The sequence below is a fragment of the Anomaloglossus baeobatrachus genome, chromosome 1, assembly GCF_048569485.1.
Source record: "Anomaloglossus baeobatrachus isolate aAnoBae1 chromosome 1, aAnoBae1.hap1, whole genome shotgun sequence".
In the NCBI taxonomy this organism is placed as follows: domain Eukaryota; kingdom Metazoa; phylum Chordata; class Amphibia; order Anura; family Aromobatidae; genus Anomaloglossus; species Anomaloglossus baeobatrachus.
Window position 1 is genome coordinate 931,946,487 of NC_134353.1, and position 17,209 is coordinate 931,963,695.

A 17,209-nucleotide genomic window follows, 5' to 3' on the forward strand; every position below is an offset into this window, starting at 1 on the left:
GGAGACCGTGCAGAAGACGGCGCAGAAGAAATGGCGTCTGACCGCAGGAACCCAGAACCAGGCTCCGCTGCCTGGTGGTACCGAGAGCTGGCCCAGTTTTGCAACCGGCTGGAGACCCGGGTCGTGGAGCAGATTCGGGAGGAACGGATGGAACTGCAGGAGCTGACCGCTGCGGTTCGGGCCTATGAAGGGAGAGCTGCATGCCGGGTGTCAGGCGGGACGGTGACGACGCAGACCCCAGTGCTACCAACAACGGGTGAGTCGAATGATGCCCCGGCCCGCGCAAGTGCCCCGACCCCTGCTGCCACGTCCGCGGTCCCCGAAGAGGCGCCCGGCGCGGCGACGCTGAACCAGGCCGCAGCCACGCCAGGTGCGGCCCGCCAAGCCCCGGTCGCCGCAGCGATGCCCTGCTCGGCCCGCCAAGCCCCGGCCGCCGCAGCGATGCCCTGCTCGGCCCGCCAAGACCAGGCCGCCGCCATGCCGGGCGCGGCCCGCCAAGACCAGGCCGCCGCCAAACAGGGCGCGGCCCGCCAAGACCAGGCCGCCGCCATACAGGGCGCGGCCCGCCAAGCCCAGACTGCTGCAGCGACGTCCAGCCCAGCCTGCACAGAGCCCCCTGCAACAGCGACACTGATCCAGGCCGCCGCCAAACAGGGCGCGGCCCGCCAAGACCAGGCCGCCGCCATACAGGGCGCGGCCCGCCAAGACCAGGCCGCCGCCATGCTAGGCGCGGCCCGCCAAGGAAAGACTACCTCAGCATTTACCCCGGCCTGTAAGGCCAGAGCTGACACTGCTCCCCAGTCCCCGGAGGTCTCTGATAGGAAGCCCACGCTGGAGGAAGAATACTGGCAGATGAGGGCCGACATGGAGGCCAAGTTTCCCCAGTGGTTGGTGGATCTGTACCTGCGCCCCCCATGCACCCCTGAGGAGATTCAGATAACCCCTGCAGCTACACCAGAGAGTCCCCCGCATGGGCCAGAAGGAGAAAGTCCATCCCCAGTCCTGCCATCAGAGGAGTGCCAGGAAGAACTAAGGGGGAGAGGAGGCCAGGAGGCAGAAGGGCTAACTCCGACGCCAGCCGCAGCAGACTCCTACTCAGAGCCGGAGATGCTGCCATACTCCCGCTGGGACGAGGAGGACCTGACCCCCTCTGCAGAAGAAGAGCTGCCTAAGAGCTTCACCTGGGAGCCCACAGGCATGGATCCAGCCCGCAAGACACGGCGCAGAAGAACACAGTTTGCTCCAGCACCACAGTCTCCTGAACAGAGAGCAGTCACCGCCAGAGACCTAAAGGAGAAGCGTATGTTAAGAGAGTCCAAAGCCCAGGCCAGAGGACCCCTGTGTTATGGCATAGTGGAAGACTTTAATCTGAGAAGTGGCTATGGATTTATCGTAGCACCAGGAATAAAAGAAGGGATATTTGTAAACCGCAGAGATGTGAACGCTCATCTGCCAAGAGGACACCCTTGCAGAAATCTAAAGATGGGAGATTCCGTTCAGTTCACCCTGCATCAAGGCGAAAGAGGATTGTATGCTCTGGGCGTAACGCTATGTCCCAACAAACCTTATAGCCATCCCCTGCAACAAGAAAGACAAGAAAGACAAGAAAGACAAGAAAGACAAGAAAGACAAGAAAGACAAGAAAGACAAGAAAGACAAGAAAGACAAGATAGAGATAAAGAACCAGATGTAGAAACAGATGAAGACCAAGAACGGAAAGATAAAGATCCTACAGATGAAGAAAGAGACAAAGAGCAAGAAAGTCACAGGTGCCAGTGCCCAACGTGCCCTCGCCCTAGTGAAAAAGAGGAGTAAAGTAAAGTACAGAAAAGAAGTACAGAAGTTAAAGTTTTGAAAGTTTTGTTTGCAACGTTTTAAAGTTCAAGAATGTGCCCACAAAAACTATTGTGAGAAAAACCATAAACCTTAAGGCTATGAACTTGCTATAGCCACAAACTCTCGCAGTGTAAATAGTTACACCAGTGGCACCACCACCAGGGCCAGCCTGTTTAGGGGCTTGGCTCGTCTGCAACCAGGGGGGCCCGTCCGTAGAAAAGGGCCTTGGCTCACCTGCGACCAGAGAGCACGCCTGTTTATGGGGCCTTGGCTCACCACCACAAAGAGGGTACCTGGTCAGCACCAACTGTGGAGGCCGCCTCTGCATCCTGCCAGAAGAGGTTGACGGCGCGGATCCACCAGGCCAGGTATACCCTGAAGACCACCAGCCCATAAAAGCCGCCTCTACATCCTGCCAGAAGTGGCTGAAGCCGCGGCCAACGTGAGAGGGTTTTGGGTGGGTTAACGGACTTGTGGGTGGAGGGTGGTGATGTCTGATACCTGGTGCTTTTAAATGTTTTACATGTTTTAATGTTTTATGCATTTTAAAATGTTGTCTTGCAGCCCGAGGACGTGCTGGTGATAACTAAGGGGGAATGTGGCGCCCCTGACCTGGTCAGGCACCACTGAGTACTGCACCCATGCTGGGGACAGTACAATACAGGTAATCCAGATGGCTGACAGGGGTGTGGAACACAGGCGCATAGTGATCAGGTCTCACACATGTACCCATGAGAGGACCCCTGGGGATCCCAGGAGGGGGCAAAGCCTATACCTCCACTGGAATAGTGGCAGGGGGTTAAAAAGCCTCCATCTCCTCTCAAGGGGTGTGGTGGAGAGTCTGGTTGCTAGGTGGCGTAGGCAGACACAAGTGGGGAAGGAAAGAGAGATAGGAGGAGTTAGTTAGAGCTGGGAGCTCGGACTGAGGAGATGTCAGCAGAAAGAGCAGAGATGGAAAAACCCACCAGTGAGTCGGTTAGAGCAGATCTCCAGAGGGCTCAGTGAGGAGCAGACCTGTGGGGCTGTTGCTGTCTAACAGCGCCCGCGCAGTGACTACAGACGGGGGAGAACGGTCAACTAGAAGTGCTGCCTGAAAGCCAGCTTCAGCTAGAGAGTGCACGGAGTGGGAAGTAAGGAGACTTCTAGAGAGCACCAGGCCCAACCGGGCGGCAGATCCCGAAGCGAGGATAGATTCACCTTTCCCTGCTAAACCTGCCGGTGTGGGGCTCTTACAGCCCACACCACAACTACAAAAGCCGCAGCCACGTAACCGCAAGTAGGGCCCATAGGTCACAGGAGGCAAGAAGCTGGAGTGGCCTGGCCCGGGGAACAAGCACACGGCAAAACAAGAAGGGGAGAGAGGCTTGGAGCATCTTCCCTGGGTGACCCCCATAGGGACTCAAAGTCGGGGTCACCCCAAACCACCAAGGGCTAAGGAAGGCGAGTTTGTAGTCACCCTCATACAGTCAGCCGGAAGGATACCTGGTTCCCACCTGGTTCATCCCAGCTACGCCCGGGTTACTCACCCTGCCACCTGAAGTGAGTAAAAACCCTGAAAGACACTCTGCCTGTGTGTGGTCATTCTGCGACTTGTGGTACTACAGCTTTACAAAGGGCCCTGGGGCTTGCCTCACTCTCAGGAGGCTACTACACCCGACTGCACCCACCATCAGCCCCAGGCGTCCTCTAACCTGCAGTGGCGGTCCCCTCTGACCGCAAATCTGAGAGTGGCGTCACGATCAACACTGAAGATTCCCTACCTGTGACCAGCACCAGCTACGTGGAGTCCCTGAAGGTATGCACTGATACAACACCGGCGGGGCTTCACATATCTATCTATCCCTCTATCTATCTATCTATCTATCCCTCTATCTATCCCTCTATCTATCTATCTATCTATCTATCTATCTATCTATCTATCTGTCCATCTATCTATCTATCTATCTATCTATCCCTCTATCTATCCCTCTATCTATCCCTCTATCTATCTATCTATCTATCTATCTATCTATCTATCTATCTATCTATCTATCTATCTATCTATCCATCTATCTATCTATCCCTCTATCTATCTATCTATCTATCTATCTATCCCTCTATCTATCTATCTATCTATCTATCTATCTATCTATCTATCTATCTATCTATCTATCCCTCTATCTATCTATCTATCTATCTATCTATCTATCCCTCTATCCCTCTATCTATCTATCTATCTATCTATCTATCTATCCCTCTATCTATCCCTCTATCTATCTATCTATCTATCGTGGCTTCTTCTTCCCTTCCCCCTATAGATGCTTATGATGCATTTTTCTTGTTTGTATAAATCTATTGATATCTATAGAAATCCTGCCATTTTCTTCTTTCTGCCACCAGCAGATACTAATGAATAATCCCGGCACAGGGAGGGCTGTGAATGTAATTACGAGGAGCGTCCATAGAATTAGATGTAACATTGCAATTCTCATTACGTGGAGTGGAAGGCGAGAAGCCGGGAGAGCGGCCCCTTCCCCCGCCCATCATCCGCCTTCACAGAAGCTGGTTTCTTTGGGTTTCATCGGACCAGAACAGCTGAATAATTAATGAATTAATAAATGTTTCCAGATTGGGCTGATATATACAGAATTAAGGAGCGGATCCCAACTTATGTTCTGCACTATCCGAGAATAAAAGAAATTCCAGAAAAACAAGTCAAACATGTGACTCCGGGAGTCAGATATAACAATTGGAAAAGGAAAATCAGATATTTTATACAGTGTGTCCACCCATATCCTGTCCACTGCCATTAACTTGAGAACGGCGGCAGCTATAGGCATAGAAGTGGTGTCTAGGTATAGTAAAGTAGCTATACGCTACGCAATGAAACCACCTATAGCGCCACCTGGTGGAAAACAACGGAGTTAGCATTTTTATCTCGAAAACGGAACGAGACAGAGAAAAAAAGTGAATTACAAAGTTGTAGGGCGTCATCAATTCAATACGAATCGACATCTTGCATATAGAAGTGCTATGATTAGAACGTGTAAAACGCACAAGGCTGCGGACGTGAAGTGATACCTCATGGAGACCTTCCTACAAGTCATTGGGTATGGTGGCTGGGTGGAGTGGCCTCCATGCTCACCTGACCTGACCCCATTGGACTTCTTTCTGTGAGGTCACATCACACAGCAGGTGTATGCGACCCCTCCACCAACATTGCAGGACCTACGACCACATATCACAGATGCTTGTGCAAACGTGTCACCTACCATATTGCACAACGTGCAGCAAGATACAGTATGCTGTGCAGAGTCCAGATGTGCATTGCAGCTGACGGGGGCCACAAAGTTAAATGAGCGCCATATGCGTGACCAGCATTCAGTGTTTTGGGGGGGGGTCAAGGGTTTCATATCATAGCATTTCTGTATGCAAGGTGTCGATTCATATTGAATTGATGATGCTCTACATTTTTTAATTCACTTTTTTTCTCTATCTCGTTCCGTTTTCGAGATAAAAATGCTAACTCTGTTGTTTTCCACCAGGTGGCGCTATAGGTGGTTTCATTGCGTAGCGCATGGCTACTTTACTATACCTAGACACCACTTCTATGCCTATAGCTGCCGCCGTTCTCAAGTTAATGGCGGTGGACAGGATATGGGTGGACACACTGTATTATAGATGTGTTCACATGTAATTGGAAGTTTACAGAAAAACCTCTTAGGCTGCAATTCACACCACAACCACTGGGTGGCGATATACAGACACCTAGAACGTAAACCTCTCCCAACAGAGTATCACAAAGTCTTTTTTTTATTTCAGGGTCGGTCATCTAATATCACCCATGTGGAGCCAATCTGGATATATCATTGTAGCAGAGCTATGGTATGTTTTTTCCAGCAGTCCTATGTAAATCCGCATTGCATTATCACTTCAGCTCTGCTACATCATCACTCATGGCTAATCCTGTAAATTAGGATAAATCTTTACATTTAACTGTAGTTTTAGATTTACAAATGTAGCAGAGCTATAGTAGGATTTTACTTGCAGTCCTATGTAAACCACATTAAGATACTAATTGCAGGCTGAAATGGTAAATGTTGTCTGTCCTGACTGGGTTAGGGTAATGTTGGCATCAGACGGGGGCAGATGCCCGAGCTTGTGAAGGTACAACTCCTTCTAGCATGTCAGCAATGCTGGGAGTTGTAGTTCCAGTAACACCATATCTACCACATATGCAGATAGAGAGCCAAAGCCGAGTAGGATTTGTTGTACTGTGGGGTCATAAAAATAACATTTGCCCCCATAACGAGTGACCATGATGCTTTGCATGTAATTCCTACTTCTAGGAGAACTCCTGTCCCTTTAAGAGAAGGGAACTGACAACCCAGATGAGCGCAGTCAATATAGCATTAAGGGCAGTTGTCAGTTACCCACCCCTGCGGCCCTGCGGGTAGTCAAGATCACGTTACAGGTTTATTTAGTGGCGGGTACTCACCGGGATCTGGGATGATGAGCTGCGCATACGTCTCCGCTGTGCCGGCTTCATTCTCTGCGATGCATTGATAATAGCCTTCATCTGACCTCACCAGACCTAAAATCCTCAGATTGCTGCCACCCTAAAATGGAGAAAATGCAGGAACATGAAAAAATGATACACGAGGATGGTCTTCACTCACTTTGGGCGTGTCTGCTTTCTCTAATGACGTGTTCTGTTCTGATGTGTAGGGACCATCATATCGTGTGAAGGGATGGAGGGGCCATTATAGTGTATGGAGGGCTGTGTGGGGCCATCATACTGTGTGAAGAGGTGTAGGGGCCATTGTACTTGTGTGGAGAGCTATGTGGGCCCATCATACTGTGTAGAGGGGTGTAGGGGCCATTATACTGTGTGTAGAACTATTTGGGGCCATCATACAGTGTAGAGGGGTGTAGGGGCCATTATACTGTGTGTAGGGCTATGTAGGGGCCATCATACTGTGTAGTAGGGTGTAGGGGTCATTATACTGTGTGTAGGACTATTTGGGGCCATCATACAGCATAGAGGGGTGTAGAGGCCATTACACTGTATGTAGGACTATTTGGGGCCATCATACAGCGTAGAGGGGTATAGAGGCCATTATACTGTGTGTAGGGCTATTTGGGGCCATCATACAGTGTAGAGGGGTGTAGGGGCCATTATACTGTGTGTTGGGCTATGTAGGGGCCATTATACTGTGTAGAAGGGTGTAGGGGTCATTATACTGTGTGTAGGACTATTTGGGGCCATCATACAGTGTAGAGGGGTGTAGGGGCCATTATACTGTGTGTTTGGCTATGTAGGGGCCATTATACTGTGTAGAAGGGTGTAGGGGTCATTATACTGTGTGTAGGACTATTTGGGGCCATCATACAGTGTAGAGGGGTGTAGGGGCCATTATACTGTGTGTTGGGCTATGTAGGGGCCATTATACTGTGTAGAAGGGTGTAGGGGTCATTATACTGTGTGTAGGACTATTTGGGGCCATAATACAGTGTAGAGGGGTGTAGGGGCCATCATACTGTATGTAGGGCTATGTGGGGCCATCATACTGTGTGGAGGGGTGTAGGGGCCATCATACTGTATAGAGGGCTATGTGGGGCTATCATACTATGTGGAGGGGTGTAGGGGCCATCATACTGTGTGTAGGGTTATGTGGGGCTATCATACTGTGTGGAGGGGTATAGGGGCCATCATACTGTGTGTAGGGCTATGTGGGGCTATCATACTGTGTGGAGGGGTATAGGGGCCATCATACTATATGTAGGGCTATGTGGGGCTATCATACTGTGTGGAGGGGTGTAGGGGCCATCATACTGTATAGAGGGTTATGTGGGGCTATCATACTGTGTGGAGGGGTATAGGGGCCATCATACTGTATGTAGAGCTATGTGGGGCCATCATACTGTGTGGAGGGGTGTAGGGGCCATCATACTATATGTAGGGCTATGTGGGGCTATCATACTGTGTGGAGGGGTGTAGGGGCCATCATACTATATGTAGGGCTATGTGGGGCTATCATACTGTGTGGAGGGGTGTAGGGGCCATCATACTGTATAGAGGGTTATGTGGGGCTATCATACTGTGTGGAGGGGTGTAGGGGCCATCATACTGTATGTAGAGCTATGTGGGGCCATCATACTGTGTGGAGGGGTGTAGGGGCCATCATACTGTATAGAGGGTTATGTGGGGCTATCATACTGTGTGGAGGGGTATAGGGGCCATCATACTGTGTGTAGGGCTATGTGGGGCTATCATACTGTGTGGAGGGGTATAGGGGCCATCATACTATATGTAGGGCTATGTGGGGTATCATACTGTGTGGAGGGGTGGAGGGGCCATCATACTGTATGGAGGGCTATGTGGGGCTATCATACTGTGTGGAGGGGTGGAGGGGCCATCATACTGTATGTAGGGCTATGTGGGGCCATCATACTGTGTGAAGGGGTGTAGGGGCCATCATACTGTATGGAGGGCTATGTGGGTCCATCATACTGTGTGGAGGGGTGTAGGGGCCATCATACTGTATGAAAGGCTATGTGGGGCTATCATACTGTGTGGAGGGGTGTAGGGGCCATCATACTGTATGGAGGGCTATGTGGGGCTATCATACTGTGTGGAGGGGTGTAGGGGCCATCATACTGTATGGGGGACTATGTGGGGCCATCATACTGTGTGGAGGGGTATAGGGGCCATCATACTGTATGAAAGGCTATGTGGGGCTATCATACTGTGTGAAGGGGGTGTGGGGGCCATTATACTGTATGGAGGGCTCTGTTGAGACCATCATACTGTGTTGGGGGTCACTGTGGGGGTATCATACATTGTGTTGGGGCGACAGTAGGGTCTTCAAACTGTATGTGTGGAGGGTACTGTAGATTAATTTAGTGTGGGGTATCATACAGTATTTGGGTGGCACTTTTGTTGGCCTCATACGATAGTTCATGGGGGCGAATAAAGGGGAATATAGGGTCTTCAATGGAAAATAACTTTTTAGGGGTTGCAAAGTTGTGCGATATGTTCCTCTGTGACTCTGCTGAATAATACGAATAATATTGTTTTTTTTGGGGGCTTTTTTGTAGGGAAGGGGGGCAATTAAGACTTCAGATGGGCCACCATACAGTGTGGAGGGGTGTAGAGGCCATCATACTGTGTGGAGGGCTATGTTGGGCCAGCATAAAGTGTGGAGGGGTGTAGAGGCCATCATACTGTGTGGAGGGCTATGTTGGGCCATTATTCTGTATGGAGGGCTATGTTGGGCCAGCATACAGTGTGGAGGGGTGTAAAGGCCGCCATACTGTGTGGAGAAGTGTAGAGGCCATCATACTGTGTGGAGGGCTATGTTGGGCCAGCATACAGTGTGGAGGGGTGTAGAGGCCATCATACTGTGTGGAGGGCTATGTTGGGCCAGCATACAGTGTGGAGGGGTGTAGAGGCCGCCATACTGTGTGGAGAAGTGTAGAGGCCATCATACTGTGTGGAGGGCTATGTTGGGCCAGCATACAGTGTGGAGGGGTGTAGAGGCCATCATACTGTGTGGAGGGCTATGTTGGGCCAGCATACAGTGTGGAGGGGTGTAGAGGCCGCCATACTGTGTGGAGAAGTGTAGAGGCCATCATACTGTGTGGAGGGCTATGTTGGGCCAGCATACAGTGTGGAGGGGTGTAGAGGCCATCATACTGTGTGGAGGGCTATGTTGGGCCAGCATACAGTGTGGAGGGGTGTAGAGGCCGTCATACTGTGTGGAGAAGTGTAGAGGCCATCATACTGTGTGGATGGCTATGTTGGGCCAGCATTTAGTGTGGAGGGGTGTAGAGGCCGCCATACTGTGTGGAGGGGTGTAGAGGCCGTCATACTGTGTGGAGGGCTATGTTGGGCCAGCATACAGTGTGGAGGGGTGTAGAGGCCATCATACTGTGTGGAGGGCTATGTTGGGCCAGCATACAGTGTGGAGGGGTGTAGAGGCCATCATACTGTGTGGAGGGTTATGTTGGGCCAGCATACAGTGTGGAGGGGTGTAGAGGCCATCATACTGTGTGGAGGGGTGTAGAGGCCATCATACTGTGTGGAGGACTATGTTGGGCCAGCATACAGTGTGGAGGGGTATAGAGGCCATCATACTGTGTGGAGGGTTATGTTGGGCCAGCATACAGTGTGGAGGGGTGTAGAGGCCATCATACTGTGTGGAGGGCTATGTTGGGCCAGCATACAGTGTGGAGGGGTGTAGAGGCCATCATACTGTGTGGAGGGCTATGTTGGGCCAGCATACAGTGTGGAGGGGTGTAGAGGCCGCCATACTGTGTGGAGAAGTGTAGAGGCCATCATACTGTGTGGAGGGCTATGTTGGGCCAGCATACAGTGTGGAGGGGTGTAGAGGCCATCATACTGTGTGGAGGGCTATGTTGGGCCAGCATACAGTGTGGAGGGGTGTAGAGGCCGCCATACTGTGTGGAGGGGTGTAGAGGCCGTCATACTGTGTGGAGGGCTATGTTGGGCCAGCATACAGTGTGGAGGGGTGTAGAGGCCGTCATACTGTGTGGAGGGCTATGTTGGGCCAGCATACAGTTTGGAGGGGTGTAGAGGCCATCATACAGTGTGGAGGGGTGTAGAGGCCATCATACTGTGTGGAGGGGTGTAGAGGCCAGCATACAGTGTGGAGGGGTGTAGAGGCCATCATACTGTGTGGAGGGCTATGTTGGGCCAGCATACAGTGTGGAGGGGTGTAGAGGCCATCATACTGTGTGGAGGGTTATGTTGGGCCAGCATACAGTGTGGAGGGGTGTAGAGGCCATCATACTGTGTGGAGGGCTATGTTGGGCCAGCATACAGTGTGGAGGGGTGTAGAGGCCATCATACTGTGTGGAGGGCTATGTTGGGCCAGCATACAGTGTGGAGGGGTGTAGAGGCCGCCATACTGTGTGGAGAAGTGTAGAGGCCATCATACTGTGTGGAGGGCTATGTTGGGCCAGCATACAGTGTGGAGGGGTGTAGAGGCCGTCATACTGTGTGGAGGGCTATGTTGGGCCAGCATACAGTGTGGAGGGGTGTAGAGGCCATCATACTGTGTGGAGGGCTATGTTGGGCCAGCATACAGTGTGGAGGGGTGTAGAGGCCGCCATACTGTGTGGAGAAGTGTAGAGGCCATCATACTGTGTGGAGGGCTATGTTGGGCCAGCATACAGTGTGGAGGGGTGTAGAGGCCATCATACTGTGTGGAGGGCTATGTTGGGCCAGCATACAGTGTGGAGGGGTGTAGAGGCCGCCATACTGTGTGGAGGGGTGTAGAGGCCGTCATACTGTGTGGAGGGCTATGTTGGGCCAGCATACAGTGTGGAGGGGTGTAGAGGCCGTCATACTGTGTGGAGGGCTATGTTGGGCCAGCATACAGTTTGGAGGGGTGTAGAGGCCATCATACAGTGTGGAGGGGTGTAGAGGCCATCATACTGTGTGGAGGGGTGTAGAGGCCAGCATACTGTGTGGAGGGGTGTAGAGGCCAGCATACTGTGTGGAGGGCTATGTTGGGCCAGCATACAGTGTGGAGGGGGGGGCAATTAGGACTTCAGTTATGGCGCCCCATGATTTCCATGTACGTTCTTGGAAATAAATGTCTTTGCAGTATAAGGTATTGATTATCATTCTATATTTTTGTGTTTCCAGCTCCATAGGTCGGCATAGGAGCTGTATACACATAACGGTATACTCATTTTGCTATAAACTGCAGCAGTTATGAAGTTGCCTAATTTTAAATGCATTGGAGAGGCAGAAAACAATGTTTGCATAAGTATTGGCACCCCTTAGTAAGGGCCCCACTGATTGCAGCCATGCAGCGATTGGTCTCTCGCGCCTGTATGATTGCAGATCTCAGCTGCAGACACCACACAGCCATGTTAATGTGTTGTTTGTCCTCGGGTCTGGGCCGCGCGGCGTGTCTGGGGGCGACGTGCCGCCTGAACTTGTTAGTCCTCGTTGCCGGAGCTTTGGTCCTCTTTGCGTTACAGCCCCGGTGGGAGTCGTCACCGGTGGAAAAAAGTTTAATGGAAATTGTTTTCGCCAACGGGCAAAACCTTTCAAGAAAGAGATAAATGGCTGGCATCTGATCACATCTGAGCCGTCTGCGGGGAGCAGCAGAGCAAGTATACGGCGTATACCACACCACAGAAGCTTCCGAGCGCAGCTCCGGGGGAACGGCACCAAAAAAACGCACCCAAGGTCAAGAGGAGCCGATAGAGTCAACAGGGTTGTATTCTGTGTTCCTTTAACCCTTTTTTTTCTACCTGAGCAACAGGAATTAATACCCTAGACCACCAGGAGCATTGCCATTAACCCCATCCTGCACTATACTGATAAGAATTGTATCAATACCTCTTTCACTGCCCTAGACCACCAGGAGCATTGCCATTAACCCCATCCTGCACTAGACTGATAAGAATTGCATCAATACCTCTTTCACTGCCCTAGACCACCAGGAGCATTGCAATTAACCCCATCTCTGCACTAGAGAGACTGTTAAGATATGTAACATTAGATCTTTCATTGCTCTAGACCACCAGGAGTAATGCCATTAACCCCATCTCTGCACTAGACTGATAAGATATGTAACATCCCCTCTTTCACTGCCCTAGACCACCAGGACTACTGTCATTAACCCTATCTCTGCACTAGAATGATAAGATTTGTAATATTACTTCTTTCACTGCCCTAGATCACCAGGAGTAATGTCATTAACCCTATCTCTGCACTAAACTGATAGGATTTATAACATCCCCTCTTTCACTGCCCTAGACCACCAGGAGTATTGTTATTAACCCCATCTCTGTACTAGACTGATAAGAATTGTATCATGATCTCTTTCACTGCCCTAGACCACCAGGAGCATTGTCATTAACCCTATCTCTGCACTAGAATGATAAGATTTATAACATCCCCTCTTTCACTGCCCTAGACCACCAGGAGTAATGTCATTAACCCTATCTCTGCACTAGACTGATAAGATTTATAACATCCCCTCTTTCACTGCCCTAGACCACCAGGAGTATTGTTATTAACCCCATCTCTGTACTAGACTGATAAGAATTGTATCATGATCTCTTTCACTGCCCTAGACCACCAGGAGCATTGTCATTAACCCTATCTCTGCACTAGAATGATAAGATTTATAACATCCCCTCTTTCACTGCCCTAGACCACCAGGAGTAATGTCATTAACCCTATCTCTGCACTAGACTGATAAGATTTATAACATCCCCTCTTTCACTGCCCTAGACCACCAGGAGTATTGCAATTAACCCCATCTCTGCACTAGAGAGACTGATAAGATATGTAACATTAACTCTTTTATTGCTCTAGACCACCAGGACTACTGTCATTAACCCCATCTCTGCACTAGACTGATAAGATATGTAACATCCCCTCTTTCACTGCCCTACACCGCCAGGAGCATTGCCATTAACCTTATCTCTACACTAGACTGATAAGAATTGTACATTACTTCTCTCACTCTCCTAGACCACCAGGAGTAATGTCATTAACCCTATCTCTGCACTAGGCAAATAAGAATTGTATCATTACTTCTTTCACTGCCCTAGACCACCAGTACTACTGTCATTAACCCCTTTTCTTCCTCAGGCTACCAAGAATACTGATGTCGGCCCTATTTCTGCCCTTTTACAGACTACCAAGGATTCAGAATTAACCTTTGTACTGCCTGAAACCACCAGCAAAAAAAAAAAAAAAAAAAGGATTAACCCCTTCACTGTCAGAGAAAAGGAGTTCCTTAAACTTTAACCCTTCAACTGCTGTAAACCTCAACTTATGCAGACATTAACCCCAGACCACCAGGGGTTTAGACATTGATCCTTACATTACTCTAGACAGCCAGGAATACAGTCATTAACCCTTTGTTTGCTCTAGATCACCAGGGGATTCTGGTTTTATTAAAACCTTTACAGCCCAAACCACCATTATACTAACCTGTCTCTCCCCTAGACATTTTAAGATTAACCCCTTCTATTTGTTAGACCACCAATGATTTGGATATCAACCAATCAATGGCCGTATATCCCAAATTATGCAGATATTGATTTTAGACTGCAAGGGATTTTGACATTGAGCCTTACCATTATTGACCCCTTCACTGCTCTAGACCACCAGGGATTTTGATTTTATTAACCATTTAAAGGCTGAAACCATTATTGCATTAACCCCTTTTTTATCATAGACCAGAAGGAGTTTTTACATTAATCTCTAGATCACCAATGATTCTGGCATTAACTCTTCCACTGCCCTAGACCACCAGGACATATTGTCAATGATCCCATATTTGTTTATGGTATTGCAATTCAGACCCAGGCACTTCAGGTGGGGTGCTGGTTCTGAAATCTATGGGGTGACCCCGATACGCACCACATCATACGGTTACACCCTGTAGGGTCAGCTTTTCTGTAAAAGTAGCAAATGTTGGGACAGAAACTAAACACAAAGGATATAGCACGGTGGTTGGCATGGTTGGCGGAGTGACTCCTTACATTCAGAGGACTTACCACTATCTGGAAGTAGTCGCTGGGGATGACCACCTCGCCATTCTTGGTCCACTTCACCGATGGCGGCGGCTTCCCGGACACGGCACATTCAAACTCAATGTCCATACTCTCGTAGGCAAACAGGTTGGCGGGGTGATTGAGGAAGCGCGGGGGCACTGAAAAAAAGGAGATTAAAGTGTTAAAAAGTCCAAAAAGTCCCTATAACTAGAAAGGCAACTGCTCCCCACAATATAATCCCGCGAGCAACAGGATTCAATGGCGTCACGCCACGTCACAAGGCGTCACCCCTGGAATAAAGACAAATGAAAATAAATAAAGAAATCTTTATTTTTATATAGCGCTAACATATTCCGCAGCGCTTTACATACATCAGGAACACTGTCCCCATTGGGGCTCACAATCTATATTCCCTATCTGTATGTCTTTGGAGTGTGGGAGGAAACCGGAGAACCCGGAGGAAACCCACGCAAACACGGGGAGAACATACAAACTCCCTGCAGATGGTGTCCTTGGTGGGATATGAACCCAGGACCCCAGCGCTGCAAGACTGCAGTGCTAACCACTGAGCCACCGTGCCCCCTGAAGACAAGGGAACAAAGGAAAATTGTGCGAAATCCACAGGTGCATCCGCAGCACGCAGGTGAGCGCATCACTGTGCCGACACTGCCCGCTCCCAGCGCAAGGTGTAATTACTCTGCTCTGTAATCAGGTAAATCAGCCATTAACTAATCAGCGCAGTCTACAAATAATGAATATCATTCCTCTGTATTACAACACGGAGGAGGACAGATCTCGGGAACCCGAGCGTGGTACAGGGCGAGGATCCCGGGATCATCAGGACAGAGGGTTCATCATCAGAGAGAAAGAAGGTGAGAAAGGAGAAGAAAAGCACAAAACATGACTGCACGGGATAGAAAGGAGGCAGGGAAAGAGGGAATCACAGGCGGGAAGGAAGGAGAGGAAGGAACGACAAAAGGAAAAGGAAAGAAGAAAAAAGGGAGAAAAGGAGGGGATGAAGTTGTCGCGGGCGGGGAGGAGGGTGTCAGCACACTACGCTCACCCCTTCTGCTCGGGTCCGGCGGCTGCCGCTGCTCAGTGGTGGCTCGAGCTGTGGGCCGGTTCCCGGGGGTTCTCGAGCGGCGCTCCTCGCCCGTGAGTGAAAGGGGGTGTTTGGGTGTTGGGATAATGTCCGTGACGCCACCCACGGTTGTGGTGATTTGTAGCACCACCGCTGCTCAATACGGGGATCCCGGGAGTGGTGATGTGGAGCAGCTAGGTGTTGTGTTGCCCCTCCGTGGGTAGGGGTTGGTGATCCCGGGGCCCGGTGATGATGTGAATGATGCAGGGCCTGGTGGGCGCAGGGACGCGGGGGCAGCGCTGTGCCTTGCGGCACCGTGGTACTCACTCAGCGTGAGACAGTGACACAGTTCTCGGTAAACCACACGGCTGGTTGGTCGGTCCCACGGACGGCTGCACTTGCTCACCCAGTCGGTAGTGGTGATGTCCCTTTTCCTTGCACCTAATGTTGTGTGTTGGTCGCGATGGGTTCCCACCGGTAACCCGCTCCCCGGCTTCAAGCTGGACCGGAGGAGCTCTACTCTTTGCCCGCAGGCGCTGGCCCTCAGAAACTGGTGCCCTGGCAGTGGCGGTGTCTCTGTTGTACAGGTTGGGCTGTTGCCTTCAATCGGGACTTGGTTGTTGGGGGATCTACGTCCCCATCACTGACGGATTTGGCAAATTATGGCGACTCCTAGCCTTGCCGGGGTCCGAGAGGCCCCTGCCCTGGTGCTGACTGTCCTTTGGTACACTGCTCCAGACCGCCGGGTCACTACCCGTCCGCGGTCCTTCCAGGAACTTCCAAACGGTCCCCCCTTCAGACAATCACCACCATTGCTGACCTTGCTGACTCTGTCCTGCACACAGCTGGACTCACTTCAAGCTTCCTTTCTGTAACTGTTCTCACTTTCCTTCCACTTCTCCTACTCCTCCTTTACTACTCCACTTTACTTCACTACTTTCACTTCCTTAGCTCATCTTAGCTGTTTACTCCTTTCCGTCCCTAGCTTGACTGACTGGTTTTTCCCGCCTCCAGAGCTGTGAACTCCTCGGTGGGCGGAGCCAACCGCCTGGCCCACCCCCTGGTGTGAACATCAGCCTCTGGAGGAAGGCAACAAGGATTTTAGTTTAGCTTTGGTGTTCCTAACTGGGATGTAGGGTGTGATGGTGCAATGACCTGTGACCCCTGGCTTGCCCAGGGCGTCACAAAGTAAGAAAAAAAAATGGAAGGAAAGAAGGGAAAAAGAAAGAATGAATGAAGGAGGAAGGAAGGAAGGAAAGTAGGAAGGAATGATGAAGGATGAAGGAAAGAAGGATGGAAAAAAAGAGGAAAGGAGAGAAGAAGGAAGAAAAAGAAGAGGAAAGTGGAAGGAAGAAAGGAAGAGAGGGAATGAAGAAAGGAAAAATTGAAGGAAGAATACAAAAAAATGGAAAGAAGAAAGAAAGGCAAGGATGAAAAAAGAAGAAAGAAAGGGAAGAAGAGAAGGAAGGAAGGTAGGAAGGAAGAAAGGAGGGAGGTAGGGAGTAAAGTAGTAAGGAATGATGAAGGATGAAGGGAACGAAGGAAAGAAGGATGGAAGAAAAGAGGAAAGGTCGGAAGAAGGAGGAAAGAGAAGAGGAAAGTGGAGGAAGGGAGGGAATGAAGAATGGAAAAAAATGAAGGAAGAATACAAAAAAATGGAAAGAAGTAAAAGAAAGGCAAGGATGAAAAAAGAAGAAAGGAAGGGAAGAAGATAAGGAAGGAAGGAGGGAGGGAGTAAAGTAGGAAGGAATGGTAAAA

At 50.2% G+C, this 17,209-nt stretch overlaps 1 protein-coding gene across 1 annotated transcript in view; it reads right to left on the reverse strand.

The window, feature by feature from the left end:
• DCC (DCC netrin 1 receptor) overlaps positions 1-17,209 on the reverse strand; it is a 1,217,792-nt gene that overhangs the window by 443,313 nt on the left and 757,270 nt on the right. Inside the window, exons 6-7 of the mRNA XM_075328185.1 lie at positions 14,374-14,528; positions 6,314-6,434 (exon numbers count right to left, since the gene is read on the reverse strand). Coding sequence (XP_075184300.1) covers positions 6,314-6,434; positions 14,374-14,528 — 276 coding nt within the window. The remainder of the gene's footprint in view (positions 1-6,313; positions 6,435-14,373; positions 14,529-17,209) is intronic.